Here is a 20870-nt window from a genome sequence, read left to right as displayed (position 1 = left end):
ATTCTTCCCTTTGCTCAAACAGCTAGAAAAAGCCGGCTCTGTGTGTGTGTGTGTGTGTGGTGTGTGTGTGTGCACGACTGTGTGCAGTCGCGACTCGGGCTTGTAGCTGATAGCATTAAGGGTACATATAATTGCAGTGTTTTTCACCAAGGGATTTCAAGAGTACGTACTATCGCGGTGCCTCTGGAAGACAGGAGAGGCTTTTATCAACCAACAGCTTTTCACACCAGCTCTTTTAAGCACCATAGTCAAGGGTGAATTTCGTTTAGCCTCACTGATTTAAGAATATTCAAGTGATTTAGGCAATCAGCAGCCTTTTTCTTTTGGATTCTCCCTTATGAAGGCTTCCTAGCTCTGTTAGCTATGATTGTACTAAATATCCTGTTACTATTACCCTTTTCATTTAAGACTGGAATAAGCACCGTAAAGCATTTCAACCTCCTTACCATCTGCGATTTGCTCTCCCTTCTCTCTTGTCTTTCCGTTGTTCCTTACACAGCTATGAAATATCTACTGCACCTACTGATGTTACCGGTTTTTATTAAAACAGCAGAATACCCGTACAGGGCACATATTGCCAAATTCAGCAGACAACAACCTCAGGTCCCTGGAGTTGAGGTTTGTGCCTGTAACTCTGAGGATTGTTTCTTCTCGCTACTCGGCTGCAGGCGCTGGCTGGACAAGTAGAAATATTTCTCAGGTCTTTGCTGGCAATCACTTACAACTACTCTACAACCTGCATCACATGCCAGGGTGAAGCAGAGAATATTAATGCCCCTTCTGGCCTAAAATTAGGAGTTATCAACTAATAAACATGGGAGACCATGCCTCAGCTCCTTGAAAATGGACACCATTATGCAAAAATCTAATGAATTTATTGTTTAAAATGCTAGGAAAGTTTTCGAACACTGTCAGGACTGGTTTTTCAGGTGATGTGAACCTCAGCATAGCTCTGTTGGATGAATGGAGCTGCTCGGGTTTTACACCAGCAGAGGATCTAGTCCATGAACTCCCTGCCGAGCGGTGATGCTGCTGCATACCCCCGCGGTGCTGCGCATGGCCGGGGTGATTCTGCAGGAGCCAGGGCACCGCTACCACATGAGCAAGGGCTTTTTGGACAGTCACTGGGGACACAGTAGAGCAGCGACTGTTGAGAAATGCTATCATCTGGCCTGCTTCAAGGCACCTATTTCACCGATACCAATTTCAGTGGCTGAACTGAAAGCAGGGTCTTCAACTAGTCTGCAATCACAAGTGTGTTTCAGAAAAAACAGGGAAAGAAAAATCTTAGGAGATCTTATCTTTCCTTAATTACCTCAACATTTCAGGGGAGAGATTCAGCTCTAGATTCAGACACCTAAAAAGGTACATACAAGCAAATATTTACTTGTCAGCTAGACATGTGTAAACTCATGTTATAATTAATAGAGATTTAGTCAACACACTTAACACAGTCCCCAGAGCAATCTGAGCTGAGAGGATGCATCACACACCAGGGGAAGCAGAGAATATCAATGTCCCCTTCTGGCCTAAAACTGTGAGCCATCAGCTTCTGGGAAAGGAAGCATGTTCCTCAGACCATGCCTCATTGAGATGTCTACAACCAGACGTCAACCCAAACTTGAGGGTGATTAATTCTCCCCTCTGGTGGGAATTTTCACGTCCATTTGCCCTGGGCGCTGTGCTCGGAAGGTTGCGATCATGCTACAAGGAAGCCTAAATGTTATCATTGGGTCAGCGTTGACTCAGAGGAATATATGATCAACACGATCCACTATACCTTGAAGCTGACCCTTTCAAGCCTTTCCCTAATAATCTGTTCATACATAAATTACTACCATCCCAGTAGGCAGGCCAGAGCTTGAGCAAACTAGATTACAAAACAGCTGAATGTGGTTTTTTTGTTCCTGGCTGCTAGTTTGAGTGAGGACATCTACTTTGCTAAACTTTTTGTGACATTTCTTCTCCTACTAATTATATCAGTATTATGAACGCTTGCTTGCAAGTGGGCTTTGTTCTGGTATCTTCTAAGTCTCAGTTACAAAACCCTCTTCAGTATCACATTAAAAATAATCTTTTTATTCTCAAATCTCTAATCCAGTAAAAACCTCACAGGTATTCTCCAAAAGGACTCTCAGTGTGCTCCTGCGTAGACTTGGGCTACAACAGTATACAGTTAGTTTTAAAAGGAAATATGTTTACTGCTACAGGGTCAAATTTCCTGCTCCTTAAATGCTACACTGGAAAGCTCTGAAGATTTTTAACATTTTTGAAGTAATGCCCAGAGAGGTTAAAATAATGTTTCCCTTATGCCTTATAACTCATCTGTCTCTCTAGTTTACTGTTCTTACAAAGGACCCTTTGTGCTATCTGCCTAAAGAAATAGGCTTCAGCTAGAAATACAAATACAGAAGTTAGATTACCCACATTAGGATAGGGGTTTGCTCCAATAAACTGCTGTTTCAGCTCTTTATGCATAATTCCAATAGAGTGTTTAACAACATTATGAAGTAGGAATATATTCGATTGATCTGAGAGCTATGAAGGTTTATGTCGTCTCACATAAACCCTGGGTTCAGACTCGCCCCACGTCTTGCACCGGCCCAATCTGAGAGCTGCAGTAAGGACCTCCTCAGACGGAGTAAGCCATCAGGGACAGATTTGAAGCAGAATCGGTTCCCCACTGCATAAAACTCCTTCAAATGAGAAGAGGGCACTCTAATTAAAAAAAAAAACACCCAAGCCCCCCAAAACAGCAGATGCTAGCCTTTGATGCCTACCCTGTGGCCAGGTAACGAACCGCCCAGCGGGCTGTGGCGATGGTGACAGCTGGGGATGTGGCGTGGTGGCCATGCAAGAGGGCACACTGGAGTGGTGACCTGAGTGGTCCCTCCCCGCAACCATCTCCGGCCCAGGCCAGGCTTCCCCAGCAGGTTACCCAGCCTGATATTCAAAATACTGCCAGCTCCAAGTTTCCAAGTGCAAGCCCAGCAGGGAACTGGCTGGTTTGGGAAAGCCAAAGCTGTTGGTGCACTGCTTTGCCATTCTCAGAAATATGCCTTTTTCGGCTAGATTTTCACGGCGCTGCCCTGCTACTTGGTAATGAGGGTACTTGCTTTGATACATCTAACCCCTGGGTATTACAAAGACATGCTGTGTTTCCAGTAACCTCCTGCACATTCCTACACCCAAGGTCACATCCAAGCCTAACCTAAGCTCTCTCGTGCACTCGGTATATTTATTAATCACCCGTACTGACTTCCTGGAATTGCAATGCTGCCTTCAGATTAAACCAAAAGGCTTGGTAGCATGTCAGCCGACAGCCTCATAATATCATGAGATAAACATGTGGCAGAAAATCTGGTTCGCAGGGGCTGGGTTCAGCCAGTGGCTCAGTGGCGGGATGCCACGTGCATAAATCTCATGCTTAGCAAGAAGGAAAGAGCAGCCCCTCTGTCTTCCTGAAATAAGGTTTCAACGTGACATCTTTATGGCAGCACAGCTGACTAAATACTGTAATGTCATCAGCACCATGTAAAGCGAACTGCTGTCCTCTTCTCCGAACTGTTTGCAAAGCAGCACATGGGTAGGTATTTCTAGCAGTAATACGATGAGAGTTTTTTAAATATGCAGGAAGATAAATCATTGATCCATCATACTTGGAATCTACTTAATACTAAGGCTTAAAAAACTTCCCTCTTACCATGCAATCTCTAGCTTGTTGACTAAACTCTATCAAATACACCCCCTAATTTCCCCCAAAGGTTACTACAGAGGTGAGTGGCGTTTCTTTTATTTATGGGCAGTCACCTATTCAAACACCCGTATGCACACAGATGCACCACAAAAGCACGCTGCCAACAACAAAATGGCTGAAGCTTCTAAGATGCTTCATAGAACCAAGTGAACTCCTGATACATCCATCTCTACAATACACTGACACATGAATCCATGTGCAATAATTCTCCAAAATGCTTCTTGCCTACGATGTAAAACAATTTTGTTTCTGGAGGTCAGCGCTGAGTGCTGGGGCCATGTGCAGCACAAGGCAACACAAGTGAGCATGCGTGAGGAGCTACTTGCGGACCTGTGTCTTTGTAAGGCTGTTGCTTCAGCAACAGCAGAGAAGTACTGTGTAAAAAATAGGAAAATGTGTTGGAAAAGCCACAAATGAAGAGACTGGGAAGACTGGGAGACAAGGGAGCTCCTCAAACCAATTTAAACTTCAGAGAAATAATTCAGTAGATTTTCAGTCAAGGGTATCCCTTTAAAAAAACTTAAAGGTTTAGTATGGGTGGAATTTAAGGAACTGCTAATGTCACCTGCATCCTCGTTTTTTTTTTTTTTTAATGTAATGCAGCTTCTTCCTCCAATATATAGCTAAGGGCATGTTCCTGCACTGATTCTGTTCCTGCTGCTGCCTTTTCTTCTCCCTCTGTAAGCCTGTACAGGCTCTGAGTGTGTCTGCAAAAGCCTCATTTAAATCTGAGCTCTTTGAGCAGCCCGTCCCTGGGAAATCACAGGGGTTACCGCTCATCCCTTGCGTTTTTCACTTTCAGAGAAATTGGAGCTTCTTGCACTTTCATTATGGCATCTTTTTGAATTTGTCTGCTCTTCCCACAAATGGATTTCAAAGCATCAGGGTAGTGTGGGCTTTTCAAAGAAGCCTAATTGAACCGTAATAGAGTGCTAGTGCCTAATTCACTTAGGCTCCCTTGGAAGCTTCCTTTTCATACTTATTCCAACACTGCTTTCCTGAAGCTTAATGCCCTTAAGTACATTGAGTGATCAATTAATTTCCTATTATGATGAACTTAAGTAATTTGTACATGCTGGTATTGGATATCAGCTTCTGAATACATCATCACCTCTTTGTCACCACAGAGCAGAGTTGGGATTGTGCTTGTTCCCTGTCAGATTCTCCATTTTCTTGGTGCAAGCTGCTCTTCTGCGTAACTTTGGAGACTCTTTAAAATGTGCCTGAGAAATTATGCTACCATTTCAACAGCCTAACCACAGACCAGGGATCTTCCATCTGCTCTCTCACTGTTATCAACCCCTTCTCCTCTGTAGGATCTTGCCTCCGAACTGCCATTCTCTGTCACTGCCAAAATATAGCTCATGGGCATTTGTAACATTTTTGACATAAATCCTCTTCTCCTTCTCTCCATCACCTTTCCTTACCCTCACTGACAGATACAGGGCTTTCAGGTGGGCTTCGTCTTTGCTTAAACTAATTTGCCAAGTCTCAAATTCATCCCAGTGGTCCTTACTGTTGTTATACCCTTGCATCCTTCCAGGGAACTCCTCTCCTTGGGGCTTCAAACACTTGTAGACGTTTATCCCTCTTTAGCTGTCATTAGGCCAATTCATGCATATTCACATCTTTTAATCTTTTTTTTCTCACATCAGTTCCTTCAGTCTTTAATCATTTGTGTTGCTCTTCTCTAAATTACCTCCAATTTGTCTACGCATCTCTGGTTCTCAGGCACCATGAAGATGCTGTTTAGACAAATCTGCCTCTGAGGACACAAGGTCATAGAAGGCTTGTCAATGCCTTTATGGTGGAGACATTTCATTTTGCTGCTGGACATCATGATTTTAAACAGGGTTTGAAAAAATGGCAGACGATTATATCCTTGCAGAGTGCAACAAAAGGTGACTGCCATTCAGCTGAGCCTCTCATCTGTCACTCATTGCTACAGTACCTGCTTCTCTTCCAGCACTACTCCGGGCAACTTGTTGAAATGTTTGTCCTCTCCTCACTTCTTGTCCCTCCTCAGGGCGAGAGGGAAGCTTCACACAACTGGGAGTCTTGTTTTCCCAGGCTTTCTGTTATTAATAAACATGTTACTCTGTTTTTTATGTCAGAGAAAACAGATACAACTTTGGACTTGGAGCAGAAGGTGGGAAAGTTTCCAATGAGCTTTGGTACATCTGTGCTCTGGGCAGGCAGCAAATTGCTGCACATCCAGAAACTTCACGTTCCCCATCCCGCACTGACGCTGGGCACGACTGCAGCTCTGCGCAGCTCTGACAGTCGTTAGAACCGGCAGACAATATGGCTCGTTATCCACCGGATCCTCCCAACAGCCCACATGGGAGGCATCACTTCCCTCCAGCTTATAGTGTAAGAAATGGGGGCAAAAAGGTGAAACAACCTGCCCAAGGCCACGCAGAGAGCTGGGGGATGAGCTCAGGTGAAGACTGCTTGGGGCCTGGCAGAAATCTTTGCTTGTTCGGACGGCTCAGACCGTCCTGGTTTCCAGACAGTAAAGCCTCCATTATACAATATATTTTTTGCATGAGTTCGCTGGAGTTGTAATAAGCTTATCAAGGGGATAACTGTTAGGATAAACCCTACAATCTTGTCCGTCAGTCAGGAAGAGAAATAAATAGAAAAAAACAGTAGATTCAGCTCTTCCAGATGTGTCAGTCGGCTGCAGGCTTTCCACTCAGTGACAAGCAATCAAGAGGACTCCTACAACCAGCGCTCTGTGTCCGCTGGTACAGGAAATTACCTACCTAGTCCAGACCTCACATCACAGGTTGCTTCTTTTGGTTAGACTGATTTTATGTGACTGCACTACCAGCAGCACTAAAATAGCTCCATAAACATTACCATATGAGCCGGCGCGCTGCTCCAACGCACTGGATACAGTTATTTACCAAATCCTAGCTTAAGACATGTTATTATCTGAACTGCCTTTCTGTCTTATGTAGATGGATCAGTAACCTTTAAAGCACTGTTATTCCCTCTTTGTAACAAGGCTCGGATGCTGTTTTTTGTAATGCCACAGAGCACTTTTATAAGCACCGTAAGACGTCGTATGAGCACAATTTGCAAAATTAAAAGTCAGCCAGAGCACAGCTTTTCAACTTGCCTTGCAAGCAAATCCTGGTTCCTTCCCTGCCACTGCCCTCCAGCCTGGTGCGGAAAGAATTAACAAAAGCAGAAACAATTAGATACCCAAAGAAGAGCTTTTAGAAAGGCAGAGAAGAGCAGGAAGATAGCAAACTCAACGCCCTTCCAGGAGAACGGGAGGCTAGGCTCCGTTGAAAATCTCCTTCCAGAGGCTCTCAGAAAGGGATCCAGACAGGAGAGGAAGCAGTGATGGATAAGTTGTCATAAGAGGGCGGCACAAGGAGCTGTGGTGTGGGGAACACAAGTGGGGAGATTTACTGTCCCCAGATGTAAGCCTGCACTCCAGAGTGACATAAAGCCACTAAAGCACTAGGAGTTTGGGGGGGCTGCAGCTGCCCTGGGGGCAGAGGGTGCTGATTTAGAGAGAGGGCTGCTTCTCCAAGCTCCTCTGTGGGGATGTCTCTGCTGAGCGAGCCCCTGCCAAGCTTTGCCAGGGAAGATGGACATGCAGGTGAAACGAAGAGCACAGACCTTTCCCTTTTTGTGCCAGACATCCACTCTTGGGAGAATCACCAATTCAGTGCCTGGAAGAAGTTACCAAAGAGGCACTTTAATCACCCGCCGTTGGAGCTATTGAAAATAAAAACATGACGATAGAGCCTGGCCTGTCAGGCAAAGGGAGATGGGGAGAGGGGAGATACGAAGAAAGTGCGGGCCCTGGAAATCCAGGCCCTGAAAGATTTAACTGCCAGGACTGCCTTTGGGAGAGAGAAATAAAACCAGACCAGTCACCTGAGGAGTGCAGTAGAGCAGGAGTGATGTCTTGGGGCTGTTGCAATTCATGGCTAAAACCTCTCCAGCAACCCTCCCAACAGATCCCACTGGCTGGGTGCAGAAGCAACAATCCTCTTGCTGCACTGGTGTCCTCCACGTGCTGGCTCCCCATCCCAAAGAGTCTAAAGAGAGCTGAGTGAATCCATCTCACCAAACTGTGAATAAAGCCAAAATACCCACGCACAGCTCCTGCGAGAAAGTCCATCTCGCATTCGGTATTGCCATGGTCGCCCAGTTCTGCAAAGCTCTGAGCAGCCTGTGCATCTCACAGGAGCTTGGGCAGTTCCTGGCATCATGGGCCTTGCTGCACACCAAGCACAAATTTTCACTCATCATCTTTATCAGAAATAAGATTATTTAGGTCTATCTTCTTTCCTATCCACCGTCAGAGCTATTTGTTCCTGGGCTCTGAAAATGCAGAAGTCATTATTGTAAAGATGGTACTTTTCATGGTAAGTATGAGTTCCTACTTTTAGAAAATAAGTACCTATTTAACTAAGAGCTTTATAATAGAAAAAGCAGTGCACAGAGTACAAAAAAAGTGAGAGCTACGATCCAAAGAAACTAGTTTAGTGGTAGGATTGGGCATGAAAATAGTTATCTGCTTGGTATCTTTAGCATTAATTTATTCAAGACCCTTATCTCTGGATAAATACAAATTAAAAATTAAAAGCCCTTGTAAAGTAATGCATGAAACCAAAGCACCACAGAGAAATTTGGAGAAGCAAATAAAACTGCCATCGTAAACTACAAAGGCACTGCAGAAGCAGGGCAGAGGGGAAGGCAACTTGGAAATAAAAAAACTCCAGAAAATCAACCCAACTGCAACACGAAAGGAAGAGAGGAGGAAATGGCGGTGGTGGCAGCAGCAAGAAGGGGGCAAGAAAAACCACTACTTAAAAAAATAAATTCATAACATCACCGCAGCAGGGTGCAGAAGGAAACATTTAAACCAGCAATTTTGAAAACGTAACCCAGACCGCCTGGTGAGTGACACCTTCTGTTTGCACCAGGCAAAGAGGCTCCTGCCGCAGGGCTCCCGTACTCCGGCCCCGGGGAATAAACCCCGAGGTTGCATTAGGTTCAGAGCTCAGAACTGCACAGAGCTGACTGCTGTCATCAAACTTTAAGCAAACAGGGAAATACTCTGTAAAACAGTGGTTTTTTTAAGGCCAGCGAGAACCAGAAAGCGGCCCATTTCAATAACACAATGATATTGCGTAAATGTTTTAGGAAATAATAATATTGGGCAATACCAAATGGCATCGCTGGCACATGGAGGAGGCGGTCAGAGAGAGTGGTGGGTCCCCAGCACAGGATTGCCCTGCTGAGCTACCTCACCTGCCTGCACAGGGCAGGACAAGTTTGGAGAAAGGCCCTGGGGGCTGCAGGTTGCTGGCAGGGGCCAGGGGCTCAGCCGGCAGCGGCAGAGCAGGCAGCACAGGCAGCAAGGTTTGGCCTGACATGGAGTACTCCACTGTCCTTAATGCCCTTATCCTCATCCAGCAGCCCGGTGAGGTCGGGAATTGCTACTTCTCCCACTTGCCAGGTGAGGGACAGAGATGCAGCTGCTCTGGATCACATCCAATGACGCATTTAATATCCCATTGCACGTTTAGGTGCTTGAGTTCCCATTTAAATCAAGAAGGTACATCCTTTCATGATGTGGGACAGCATCAACAATGTGTGGCCAAGTGTCTCCCTGAGTCCCAGTCTGGTCCATAAGCAACTGGACTGTCCTCCTTAAACCAGCCAAAACTGTGACCGGGGATGAATAGGAGTTGGCCTTGCTAGGATGGGCCAGCAACTTTGGCCTCCAAAGGAGGGGAAAGGGGGAACACAACCTTCCCCTTCCAGGGGCTGTGGGAAGAACTGGCCTCCAAAAGGAGAGGTTTGGGGTTCAGACCACCACAATTCACTACCCACAAAAGCTGACTTGCAAGGCTACACTGAAGGCAAGTGGCAGGTTTTTAAATATCACCAGGGACATCTTCTGGTCCCAAGGACAATCATCAGCCTCCAAACAGTCATTGCTTCTAGCATTTATCTGGAAACTGTGCTGAGCAAAGTAATACACTTAGTTTCTCAAGTCAAGAGCAGACTGCATAGCTCAGATGGTTGAGGAAAGGCTAACTCTAATAAATACATAATACCCAAAGGGTTATCTAAGCAGCCAATAAAGATACAGAATCTTTTTTTTTATGTACTGAAGTTACACTCATTCAGTATGTGGCATCAAAAGAAATACAGATTTTCTGACAGATTTTTATTTCCCACTGTTACGAAAACACATCTCCTTTTTAAAGCAGCATCTCACACAACTCTAATCCTTCCTGATTTATCTCTGACCGAGCCTGCAGCCAACAACTCAACGCCTTAGCTTTGTACCATGCATGTCACAAACAAGGTTTTGATTCTAAATGATCAGGTATGGGGATCAGATGTTGAAATTACATACATTTTGTGCATAGCCTTCATTCCCTTTCTCTTTTTTTATCTGAACTGCCCATCCCATCTCCTACGTACCCTCATGTTTAAAATTGCACTGGGATGGTTTCTATTTTAAAAGAGGCATTCATGGGAATGGAGCAGAGTGAGGCTGCTGAGATTATTTTTACCTGAGCTCTGATTGCAGCGTCCTTCTTAATCCACTTTATCACTGTTTCATACACCAGCTCCTCCGCTTTGGTGTTCAGGCTGTCATTGGACATGTAGGAAATGAAGTCGTCTTTTGAGATATTAAGGATCTCTTCTTGGTTTGCCACCTCTGGGAAAATCTGCAGGGCGTATGCTTTGGCCATGTTGTATAGTTCAGTGCACTGCATGGCTTCAGCCATGGCTAATATTCCTAAGCAGTTGCTCGCAGTCAGCTGTTTTTCTAAAAGGAGTTAAAAAAAAAAAAGGCGAGAACTATTAAAAGCAAGATTCACATTTTTACCGAGATCATGAAAAAAATAAGTGCCACGGACAAACCTCCAACCCTAATTAATTTCAGGGAGTTAATTAGAAGCAGCACCCTGGGTTACTTTAGGATTGGGGTTTAAAGTACAAAAATCAAAGTCTGTCTAACAGCTGAGCTGGGGATGGGGAGAGAAATGCACTTTCTGAGTTTGCTTTTCGTGCTTCACAAGGCACTGGGGAAACCTACTGACATAATAGTATCTGGGGCTTCCCAAGGGACGGGAACCCAGCCAAGAGACTGCTGCTATTTCTACCGCCTACAATGTTGCTTTAAGAAACAGCAAAGATGTAAACGCCAATGCAGACACTTAAGAATAAATGCAAACAGCACTAAGGACATTTCTGAGGATGCTGCAGTCGCTTTATGATAATTTTTGCCCTGTTCAGCTACTAAGCTACTTCAAATAAAAAAAAAATCCTCCCCCCCTTTTTTTTTCAAAAGAACTTTGTTCCTGCTGAATGTGATGACATCCCTTATGCAAAACACAGATTATACTAACGCCTTCTGTTAAATGTTGTGTAGTGGGTTTCAAAGAAAATCATGCACAGAAGAGACAGCATTATCTCCTACCCGGCAAACAGAAGTAATGGCACAGTGTGTAGCTTTGTGTTAAAAGTGTGCTACACCATACATTCGACTGTACTGTTTTCCTTTTCAGCTATTTTGAAGAAAAATCCACCAATTTCAGACATTTATAAGAGGAACTCTCAGATTCTTCTCAGTTTTTGTTAATGAAGCCACTACCAATAGGCAGAATATATTATTTTAAGATATAGGACCAAGGAAAAAAAAAAGAGAGAGACAGACTGCAATAGATCACAAAAGCATCGGTACCAGTGGCAGGCTTCTCAGAGGAGAAGTATACCACATTTGGGCAGTGTCATATCCTAGTGCACCATTGCAGAGCACTGGACAGGAATGTGCGATAGCCCCACATCTCTTCAAACAAAACTCCCATCAGATTGCTTCTGCTGGAAATGCTCGGGCATTTTTCCCCACACTCAGCTTCTGCCTTCATCAGATTTAAAACCTGCACACTATCTCTATGTGACTTTTATTAAGTGGCATGAGATTAGGAGTTTTGTGTTTTGTTTTGGTTTTTTTTCCGTCTTTTTATTTTCTTTTACAGATCCAGCAATCTTGAAACTAGGTTATCTCATTTTGCATCAGTTGACTGTACTGACTCCGAGGAGCCCATTTCCTCAAGCAGACTGGTGCAGCGGCACTGTTTGCTGTCAGTAGATTTTGTCACTCAAAGACTGCCCAGAGACAGTCTACAAACTGATAGCTATGAAGCAAAAAGCTCCCAAAATTCCTTCTTTTCCAAAAAAAAGGAACCAAAAACCTCTTCCAGGTTCCTTGGTTCTGTCTGTTGGCATGGTTTCATGTATACATACAGCTGGGGGTAAAATAATCATCTAACAGAGCCCAAAACTCTCATCATCGCTTTGCAAACTCTCAAGTCAAAGACAAATCTGACACTGCTCCACCTTATCCTCACAGGGTTTATAATAAAGGTAATAATCAAATTTGACTCATTAAGCAGCCATTTACTAGCACACGATGGAAAAGACTTGCAGGAATGAGTCTTCGCCTTCAAGGGACTGGGTCTGTCTCTATCAGGAGAGATTCCCATACCATCCCCAGCTGAGCCTGTGACGTGGGGCAGAAAAAGCACTGGTCACAACTGGTTTCTTCTGATCTGGACAGGTTTTTCCACCTCTAACAATGCTGGGTGACTGATGCAGCCTGGTACACTGGTGTTCAAGCAGTTCCACCTTGTCCCTTTGAGCTTCACTCCTTCCTCTTCCCTGAGAAACCGCTTGGTGGCAGACCCAAATGACTTTACCCCTGTCTGATTCAGCGAGTATCGCAAGGCCATTTAGAGAGGGGTCCCAGGGAGATGCAGACTGGGGTACGTTCAGGAGGCTGGTGACACACTTCTTTGCACTTCATCACTTTTGATGTGATGAGCACCACAGCAAGGTGGGCACAGTGATGTCTTTTTAAGATGAGGGCTGGCATGTGAACTAGGGGGATTCACTGCAGGTGAGCAAGACAGAGGCTGGGGCAACAGCTATAGGAGGTATGGAAAACCTCTATCCTGTGAACAGGAAAAATGCACCCTCCATTTTTCACCTCTGACTCAAAATTTGGGGGCAAAATTGATCTCTCTTGACTCCAGCTGTCTATGGTGCAACTGAGCAATCACATTAGTATCCCTGTACACTCATAAACAAACAATTCCAAGAAGCACTCTGGTAATATTTTGGATTAATCTCGTAATATTTTGGATAACAACTTCAGGATGAGCAGAACCGTGCCTTACCAATGCCTGTTACTCTTCACTGACTATAAAGGGAGCCTACATGAATACTTAGATATAGATTTCTGCTATATAATATAGCTCATTCCAAGCGACTGGAATCTGGGGGCACTTCTGGATGCTGATATGACAAAGACAGCTAAAGACTAGTTCTGCTCCATCTGCTCCTCAGCCATTCTCCTTTGGACGCCGACACGTTTACAATAATTGCTGTTTTTGCCACAGTGACATTGAACTTGTAACAATACATTTTTGTGGAGTTTCACCTTGACTCCATTCAGAACATGACTGCTGACTACTAAGCTATTCCCAACGCTCAAGGACAGTTCATAACAGACTTATGAGCGGACTTTAAGGATATCAGATGTAATCTAGTAGGTTCTCACTGGTTTGAGACAGTGTGGGATAGTGTATTTGTTTCTATGTATGTCACAATATTGCAGATCAGCAGCCAGTATTCTCTACTTGTGTTAGATGTGATTTTGGAAGGGGATCCTGTGCAGAGTCATCATGAGATAATCAGCCAGGCAGACTGCTAAGACCGCACTTCTGGGAGTGGGACGACTTGAGATAAAGTCAGAGATAGATGGTATGTAGGGAGGATGACTCAGCAAGATTGCGGTAACAGTAGGATGGAAGCTCAGTGGTTGATGTAAGCCCCCTCTGTGTGCATTAAGTACTGTATTTTCACTTAGAGATGCTTTCTAGATGATGACTTGGATATCACTAAAATTAGCGTAAAACATGCATTTCCTCACGATACTCTGTGTACATTCTGATGAGGATCTTATTCCTCAGGTATTCCTACTACTGTCAAAAGCATGTGAAGACGGGAGATAGGTGGAAGACTTCCGGATGCATTCATTGTCCAAAAGATTTCACCTCCCCTGTGAGAGTGTTCCTCATTTCTCCTATCTCCAGATATGGTTGATGCTTCAGCTTCTCCAGTGCTGGGCAGCATGGCTCTCCAGCTGGCTCAAAATTAATACTTTCTCTCGAATTCATAAGGACCATAAAGGCCTCTTCTTCCCTCAGGTGCACATGCCTATTCCTGCAGTCTCATCACTGCTCCATTGTTCAGTTTTTCTCATAGCTCCCTCTCATACTCTTTGCAAACTTTGTCTTTGTGCCCTTTGCCCAGGAGACTAAGAAAATTCAGAGCTCCTGCTCTTTCCTATTCTGCTCCATGAATCTAACAGGTTCCACCAACTTCTTTAGACTTAAGGAAGAATACTTTTATTTTATCAGCAGCAGGCTGAAGTACAAGCTTAGAATTTGTTCACTCCTGTGATGGGGGTCCCTGCATCATGGACCCAAACCGTGATACTGATGAATCACCTGAAACCCGATTTGAGCCATGACTGTGATGATAGTGTAAAACAAATACGAAAAAAAGAAAAGAAAAAATCCCTCAAGTCCTCAGCCATATGGATAGAGGAAATACCTATGATGTCCTGACCAGTTTGCAAACATTTGCCCAGTTATCATATGGCGCCTGCACGAACTTGTCAGCATCGTTGCATCAGTCGGCACAAAACTGTTGTCATTTCTCATGGTCTAGACAAAAGCAGAGGAGACAGCATGTGGGGGAGAGAGAGAACGTGGCTATAATTAGCCCAGTGAAGCTGGTTAAGAAATCTTCCGTTGAAATGAAACAATTTTCCTGACACATTTGCAGCACATTTCCACCAGAAAGTGCAAGTAGATTTGGGGTGCCTCTGCCTAACGCCCAGGATAGAGACACAAGAGCTGCCTGGACATCAACGAGTTAGGATCCTGCAGGAGCTTCACGGCTAAAAAAGGATGACCCTGAGATGGTGCTGTGCTGAACAGACCTATTAATTTGGGGCGTTTACTTCTTTGGGCCTCTTTGGACTTCCCTCCATTTCTCTCACTATTTAGACATGGACACTGATGGGAAAGAATCACTGTTTATACTGGTAAATCCTCCAGAAACCCTGGAAACCCCCCTGATTTTTACCGTATTTTTGCTTTGTAGGGAGCAGAGGTGGCTGGGATGAAAAGAAAAAACACAGCCACAGAGAAGAAAAAATGCCTTTCCCTAAACTTTTTAGATGGCAAATGCTCTACTATCTCTGTAGAGCAATCCAGTCACAGCTATAAATAAAAATAAGCAACGACACTCCATGAATTCTCCAAATGAGAATACAAAATTCCAGCGACTCCCCATATATCACTGAACTTATAACCAACTCCACTATTTCATACCATAACATGGTTCACTGAATTCAAATATTAACTATCGGAAAAGAGAAATCTCACATTGATTTAGTGAAATAAATGTATTTTGGTTTTGTGGCTGAATCTTTAGAGATAGCGCAACTTAAACATATCTGTTCCCAGAAAGGCCGTACGATCTAATCACTTTAAAAGGTGATGAAGGGAAGCTGGGGGAAAGCAATGCCAGAGCCAGAGCACTCACTCAAGTTGCACAACCAACACAGTGGGATTGCAAAGCATAGATTTCATTTACCCATTACCCACTCATTCGAGAACAGACTTTTAAACAAGTGACATACAAAAAGCTGGAAAGAAGAGAAGAATACAACACCACAGATTGTTTACCGATGCCTGCGTTGTACCAGCCTAGTCACACCGCTCATCTTGACAGCAGGTCAGCTTAGCAGTGAAAATTAACACAGTAGTAAACTGGACTCATTTGACTTTGGTGGCTTTTTTTTTTTTTAAATGAGTGCAACATTTTCTAAACTCTCCTCTTCCACACTCTGTAATTCTAGATGTCAATTTTAAATGAGAATTGCCCAAAAAGAACCTATAGTTCATGTGGGTTGAAGATATATTTGAGGTCCAGAGAAAATGACATCTCCCATACCAAGTTGAGGGAGCCTGAACAGAAATCAGACGTCCAAAAAAGATATTTGGAACTTGGACATGGGAAATAAGTCTTATAAGATCAAGCTCACACTTTTTGTATTAATAAGTTTGTGTTAATAATTTGTAAATTATTACTGTCTCATTAACTGATATTATAGCCATGTTAGTGAAGGAGTGGCATGTGATGCAGGCAGCAATTTGAACCAACATGTGTTTCGTTTGAGCTCCAGTTTTGGCTCCTCTTCTGCCATGACAGAAATGGGGCTAGATGGTTCTGGTTCAGACCAGTAAAGCTTAGTTAACTGAGCTGGTCACCTTGGACTGTTTTGAAAAAGCCTATATTGGAAAATATACAGAAAATGCAAGGAGCAGGATGACATGGTGCTCCTGACAAGAAGAATGGGCTTCTCATGTGGCCATGAGCGGGTGGACAGAGGCACTGGTGATGATGTTGATCTGAACGCCCTTGCTGGGGCAAATGCTCCCCATGCACACAGGGCACACCAGTTACCAAGGGAGGGCACAGCAACCTTTCATTCCCATCCACCATTTGTGATGACACATACCCATCAGACCGTAACTGCACGAAAGAACAAACCCCGTGAACATTCAACCTGGAGTAGTTCAATCAGATCTTGTTTACAAGAACACTGGACATGTGAAAGATTTTCTCATGGATGCAAGAAAATTGCAGATCCTGACTCCTCTGTGGGAGTCCGCCTGCAACTCTTTCAGTGCTTGACCAAGCTGGCCTGGTGTAGCACCCAACATTTGCTGTCACAGTTATAAGCAACTTGTGCGTTACAGCCTGGTATCTGTGCAGTGATCAACCTCTGGGAAACAAAATGTCATCATACCAAGTATGAACCAAGATTCAAGAAAAAAGTCTATCCAAGATAGAAAGGATGAAAGCAGTTGCCACTCAAACAACAGGCTACACTTCTCCAGATCATTATGCACTGGCCACTGTGTCAGCATTTTAAATTCAAATCTTAACCCAAATAAATACTGGGTTTTTTTATTTTATTAATCTTGGGTTTCCTAATTATCTTTAAAGAGTTGTTAGAAGAAAGGCTTACAAACCTTAAAATGAGATCTTAAAACCTCACTAAATGGAGTGATTCTTACCTAGAAACGAAACGCAGACTTTACAGAAAGTATGAAACTGGAACTTGCTGGCAGCTTCCAGTAGGGTTTTTGCATTGGCTGAATCTATGATCAAAGAACCTGTATAAACAAACTCCAGGAGTAATTCCAGGACATCCGCAGTGAGGTTAGACATGGCCAATTCCAGCTTCTCCCCGCTTCTGCTACTGTCTCGTGGTGACCTGGTAACAGCAGACAATTAAATTATGGACATTACACCATCCCCATTTTGTTGGCATTTATTGATTAGTGAGGGCTAGAAAATCGCTTTGCACCTCATTATATTTCTCCATTATTTTTGTTTACGGAACTGAAGAATATGAATTTTAAAATAACTGAACTTAAAAACTTTAACTGGATCTGAAAGAGAAGAGTCTTAAAGCAAGTCTTGCGAAAAATCTGTTTATTGCTACTCTGCATTTTCATGCAAAAACAGTTGCAAAAGAAAAGGAAAAGAAAGGAAAGAAAGAAAAAGAAAAATGAATGAGCCAACATTAATGAAAATGAGGAACAGGATTAGCTTTCAAAGGGAAACAATACATTTTAACGTCTTGGTTTACATCTCATCTTCTGTGCATAATGTAACTGTTAAGGAAAAAACACTCTCCAATTTCAAGAGAAAAGGTCATCTACTTTTTCAGGAATCCAGCACTGGAATAATTTTAAATGTCATGTGCATTTAAGGATACATTTAAAGACCTTTTCATAAAAAATAACAACAATAAATATTAATTTCTGTTTAGCTTGAACTTCTCAGTACGTTATATTAAAGTATATATATGATAGATATGATACGCATATACAGACAGTCATATCAAATATATATATATGCTTATTCTAAAAATCTATTGTTCCCTTTTAGGCACTAAAAAAAGGAGGCCCTTCATGGCAATTGCTTTGAAAACTGAATACAAGACAAGATAGACAGACAAAATGGTTAGAGCAAAGAAGGGAGAGGGGGGAAAACAACAACCAGCTCTGCCACAGGAAGCCAGCAGCCATCCTCTAGGAGTTTCATGACTGTGGCCTACGGTTTTTCCTGCATGAAGTGCTGAACAATTTGGGGATCAAAGTATCTCCTGCATTTGAAGTGTGGATTAGTGCTCGTGAAATTATTGGACAAAAAGAAAATTATACTGAATTAAAGTAAGGGCCCAGTTCTTAATGCATGGTTGGCTGATGTGTCTGCAACACTAAAGACAGGTTACACCTGAAAGACAAAAGTGATGATAAATTTGGTAACATCAAGGAGGGGAGGGGAAATCTGTTGGAGTAAGAAAATAAACTCTTTTAATGGTTAGGACCATCCAGCACCTTCTCCAAGAAACATGAACTTCTCCTAGTCACTGGACAGTCAACGTCTGCTCACTCCAATTCTGCTAGAGTACTTGCAAAAGCCATTGCACGATTGACACAAAATCAGCATACGATGCTGCGTGACTTACACGGACTGGCCAAAGCATCACTATTCACAGGCAATGCCAGCTTTAAGCATGAGCAAGAGCACTACCAACCTCTTGGATTCACAAAGCTGCCTAGAAAGGTGATGGTCAGACCTCTACTACCATAATGGAGGAAAAATAAACAACGTACAAGGTTCAGTTCTCTTCCCTCATGACACCCCACCCCACCCACCCCAATAACCCCTAAAATCGTTCGGGAAAATGCTTAAAATTTGCAGCGGATGCTTTGTCACTGGTCTTCCATTGACTAGCCCTGTTCAAGTCAAGGGCACAGCTTTAATTCATAAAAATCTTTGGAGGATCAAAGCTTTAAAGAGGTTTCATTTTTCTACTGAAAGTATTTAGATGGTGTCCATTACCACAATGGAGGAGCAGCTACCAGTCCTTAATTTCATATGCTTCTCTAAGGCAGTGAACAACGGTTACTCCCATTCACGAAAGGAAACTGAGGCACACGGAGACAAAATCGCTTGCCTATGATCATAGAGAACGTCAGGGGCAAAGCAAGGAACTAAACCCCATTTTTTTATTCTAAATATTGGACTATCCCTTTGCATGGGAATGCAGGTGGGTTAGATCCTATTCCACAAGCAGATGGGTAAGAATACATACTGATCACGATACCTGTGGTACCCCTACATGCACAGATGTGTACGCTACCCTGAATCCTTATGCTTTATCACACCACAATATTCTTTCTGAACTCTTGCATATGGATTCAATTTTGCACTCAAGGCAGAAAACCTCAGGTGTCAAAACAGAAAAGTTGCCATTTCGTAGATCCTCAAGAGGATGGCACAAAATGTTATTTTTTTTCTTTCTCACACTCACATACCAGTAACATGCCCATATCTGATTTATCTCCAGTTGTGCACACATCCGGTGCTGCACCCTGGGCTATCAAAATGTCTCCTGGTACCGATGTAATTCTTGCTGAATTGTTTCCAGAAGCGGTTTGTACCTGACAGCGAGTTCATATTCACGTGGGCTGGTTAATAAGGACATTGCCTAAAATTTAAGTGAGATTTGGAGTTACCCAGCAAGTGACAGAATCAGGCTCTTTGCACTGTGGGAAGCCACACCGTAAGCAATTACTTATTTAATGCCACTAATTGCACTGTGCTGGTGCTGGCTGCGGGAATGACTGTGCGTGACCCATTGGGAATCACATGCTCTCACCCAGCGCAGAGACCAGGAGGCACAAAGGAAAGGATGACGTGACACCAATGTCAGTGTAGACACATACCCATGTTAGCAACAACTGCAAGCTGCTATTTTTCAGAATAATTAAGTAATAATCTCTTTTACTTTGTAATACACCAAGCAATAAACTGCTGCTGCAATTGATTAAACGCCAAAGAAAAGCTAAGGTGTTTAATCAATCAGCAGAGCCACTTACGGCAAGTATAATACAAAGCTACAGAGATTATTGATATTACACAATGAGCCAGAAATGGGAAAGAAAATTATCCCTATTCCTTCCTCTGCGATGCCTTGAATGTGTTGTGCTGCTTTGCTTGCTCTTTCTAAGCAACGAGCACTTCGGCTCCACATTTAGCTGGACCAAATACTGAGCGCAGGCTTGGTTCAGCCTGCACAGGGAAATCACAGCTACCCTGGTTTCCATGCTGGGGATGTGGCTTGGTGCAGGCTGGAGAGTGGACAGGGAATTGATTGAAGCAGGTCCTAATGGATCAAAAACGAGTGTTTGAAGGAAGAGAAGGAAATAATGTGGGGAAACAGACTGATGTGACTGAAGTGGGAAATTCCATATATTTCTTCTCGAAACGATTTCAGTGAATCAGGTTGTGGCATCGCCCTTCAAACCTGACTAAAGCTTTCTGTGTTCCTTGTTTTCACACGCATTAGAATATCAATATGCTCTGTGCAGCTATACTTCATCTATTTGGGATGAAGCCTTCTCTCAGCTACTCTAGAGGCACTGCAATGAAGTGGCTAAAGCTGTATTACAAGAATAGAATTTAGTCCTGTAAATGCATATGCAGTGGATTGGGGAAAATCTGTACAAATGTATACAGCTGTGCCCCAAATAGCTCATCCCGTATCACATCAGGAGGGGTTTTGTCAGTGGCATCGGTAGATGCAAACGTTTAGAACTAAGTCTGCTCTCAGAAAAGCACGGACTTCTTGCCTTAAGAGCTGGGAAAAGACACAGCTCTACCTGGTACATACACTCCTGTTCCCCCACTTCTGGTACAATCACGGGGTCTTTTGGGGATGGAGAGCCTGCCTGCTTCGTGTTTCAGTCTCACTTGAAGCCAGGCAATACTACACTTATCGTCCATGGACATCATTAAATGTGGCACATTCTGCTATTTGCCCTGCGAACTCTAAAGTTTAAACAGAATGATGTCATTTTATTGGCCTTGTAATCATTGCTCATATTATAAAGGTCAC

General features: G+C 43.4%; 1 protein-coding gene across 1 annotated transcript in view; it reads right to left on the bottom strand.

The window, feature by feature from the left end:
- KLHL29 (kelch like family member 29) overlaps positions 1–20870 on the bottom strand; it is a 407488-nt gene that overhangs the window by 42554 nt on the left and 344064 nt on the right. Inside the window, exons 7-8 of the mRNA XM_050893282.1 lie at positions 16972–17171; positions 10318–10577 (exon numbers count right to left, since the gene is read on the bottom strand). Of these exons, the coding sequence (XP_050749239.1) occupies positions 10318–10577; positions 16972–17171 (460 nt within the window). The remainder of the gene's footprint in view (positions 1–10317; positions 10578–16971; positions 17172–20870) is intronic.

The sequence above is a fragment of the Gymnogyps californianus genome, chromosome 3 (assembly GCF_018139145.2).
Source record: "Gymnogyps californianus isolate 813 chromosome 3, ASM1813914v2, whole genome shotgun sequence".
NCBI classification, from domain to species: Eukaryota; Metazoa; Chordata; class Aves; order Accipitriformes; family Cathartidae; genus Gymnogyps; species Gymnogyps californianus.
Note: the sequence above shows the minus strand (reverse complement) of the source record. Positions and strands in the feature narration are given on the sequence as shown.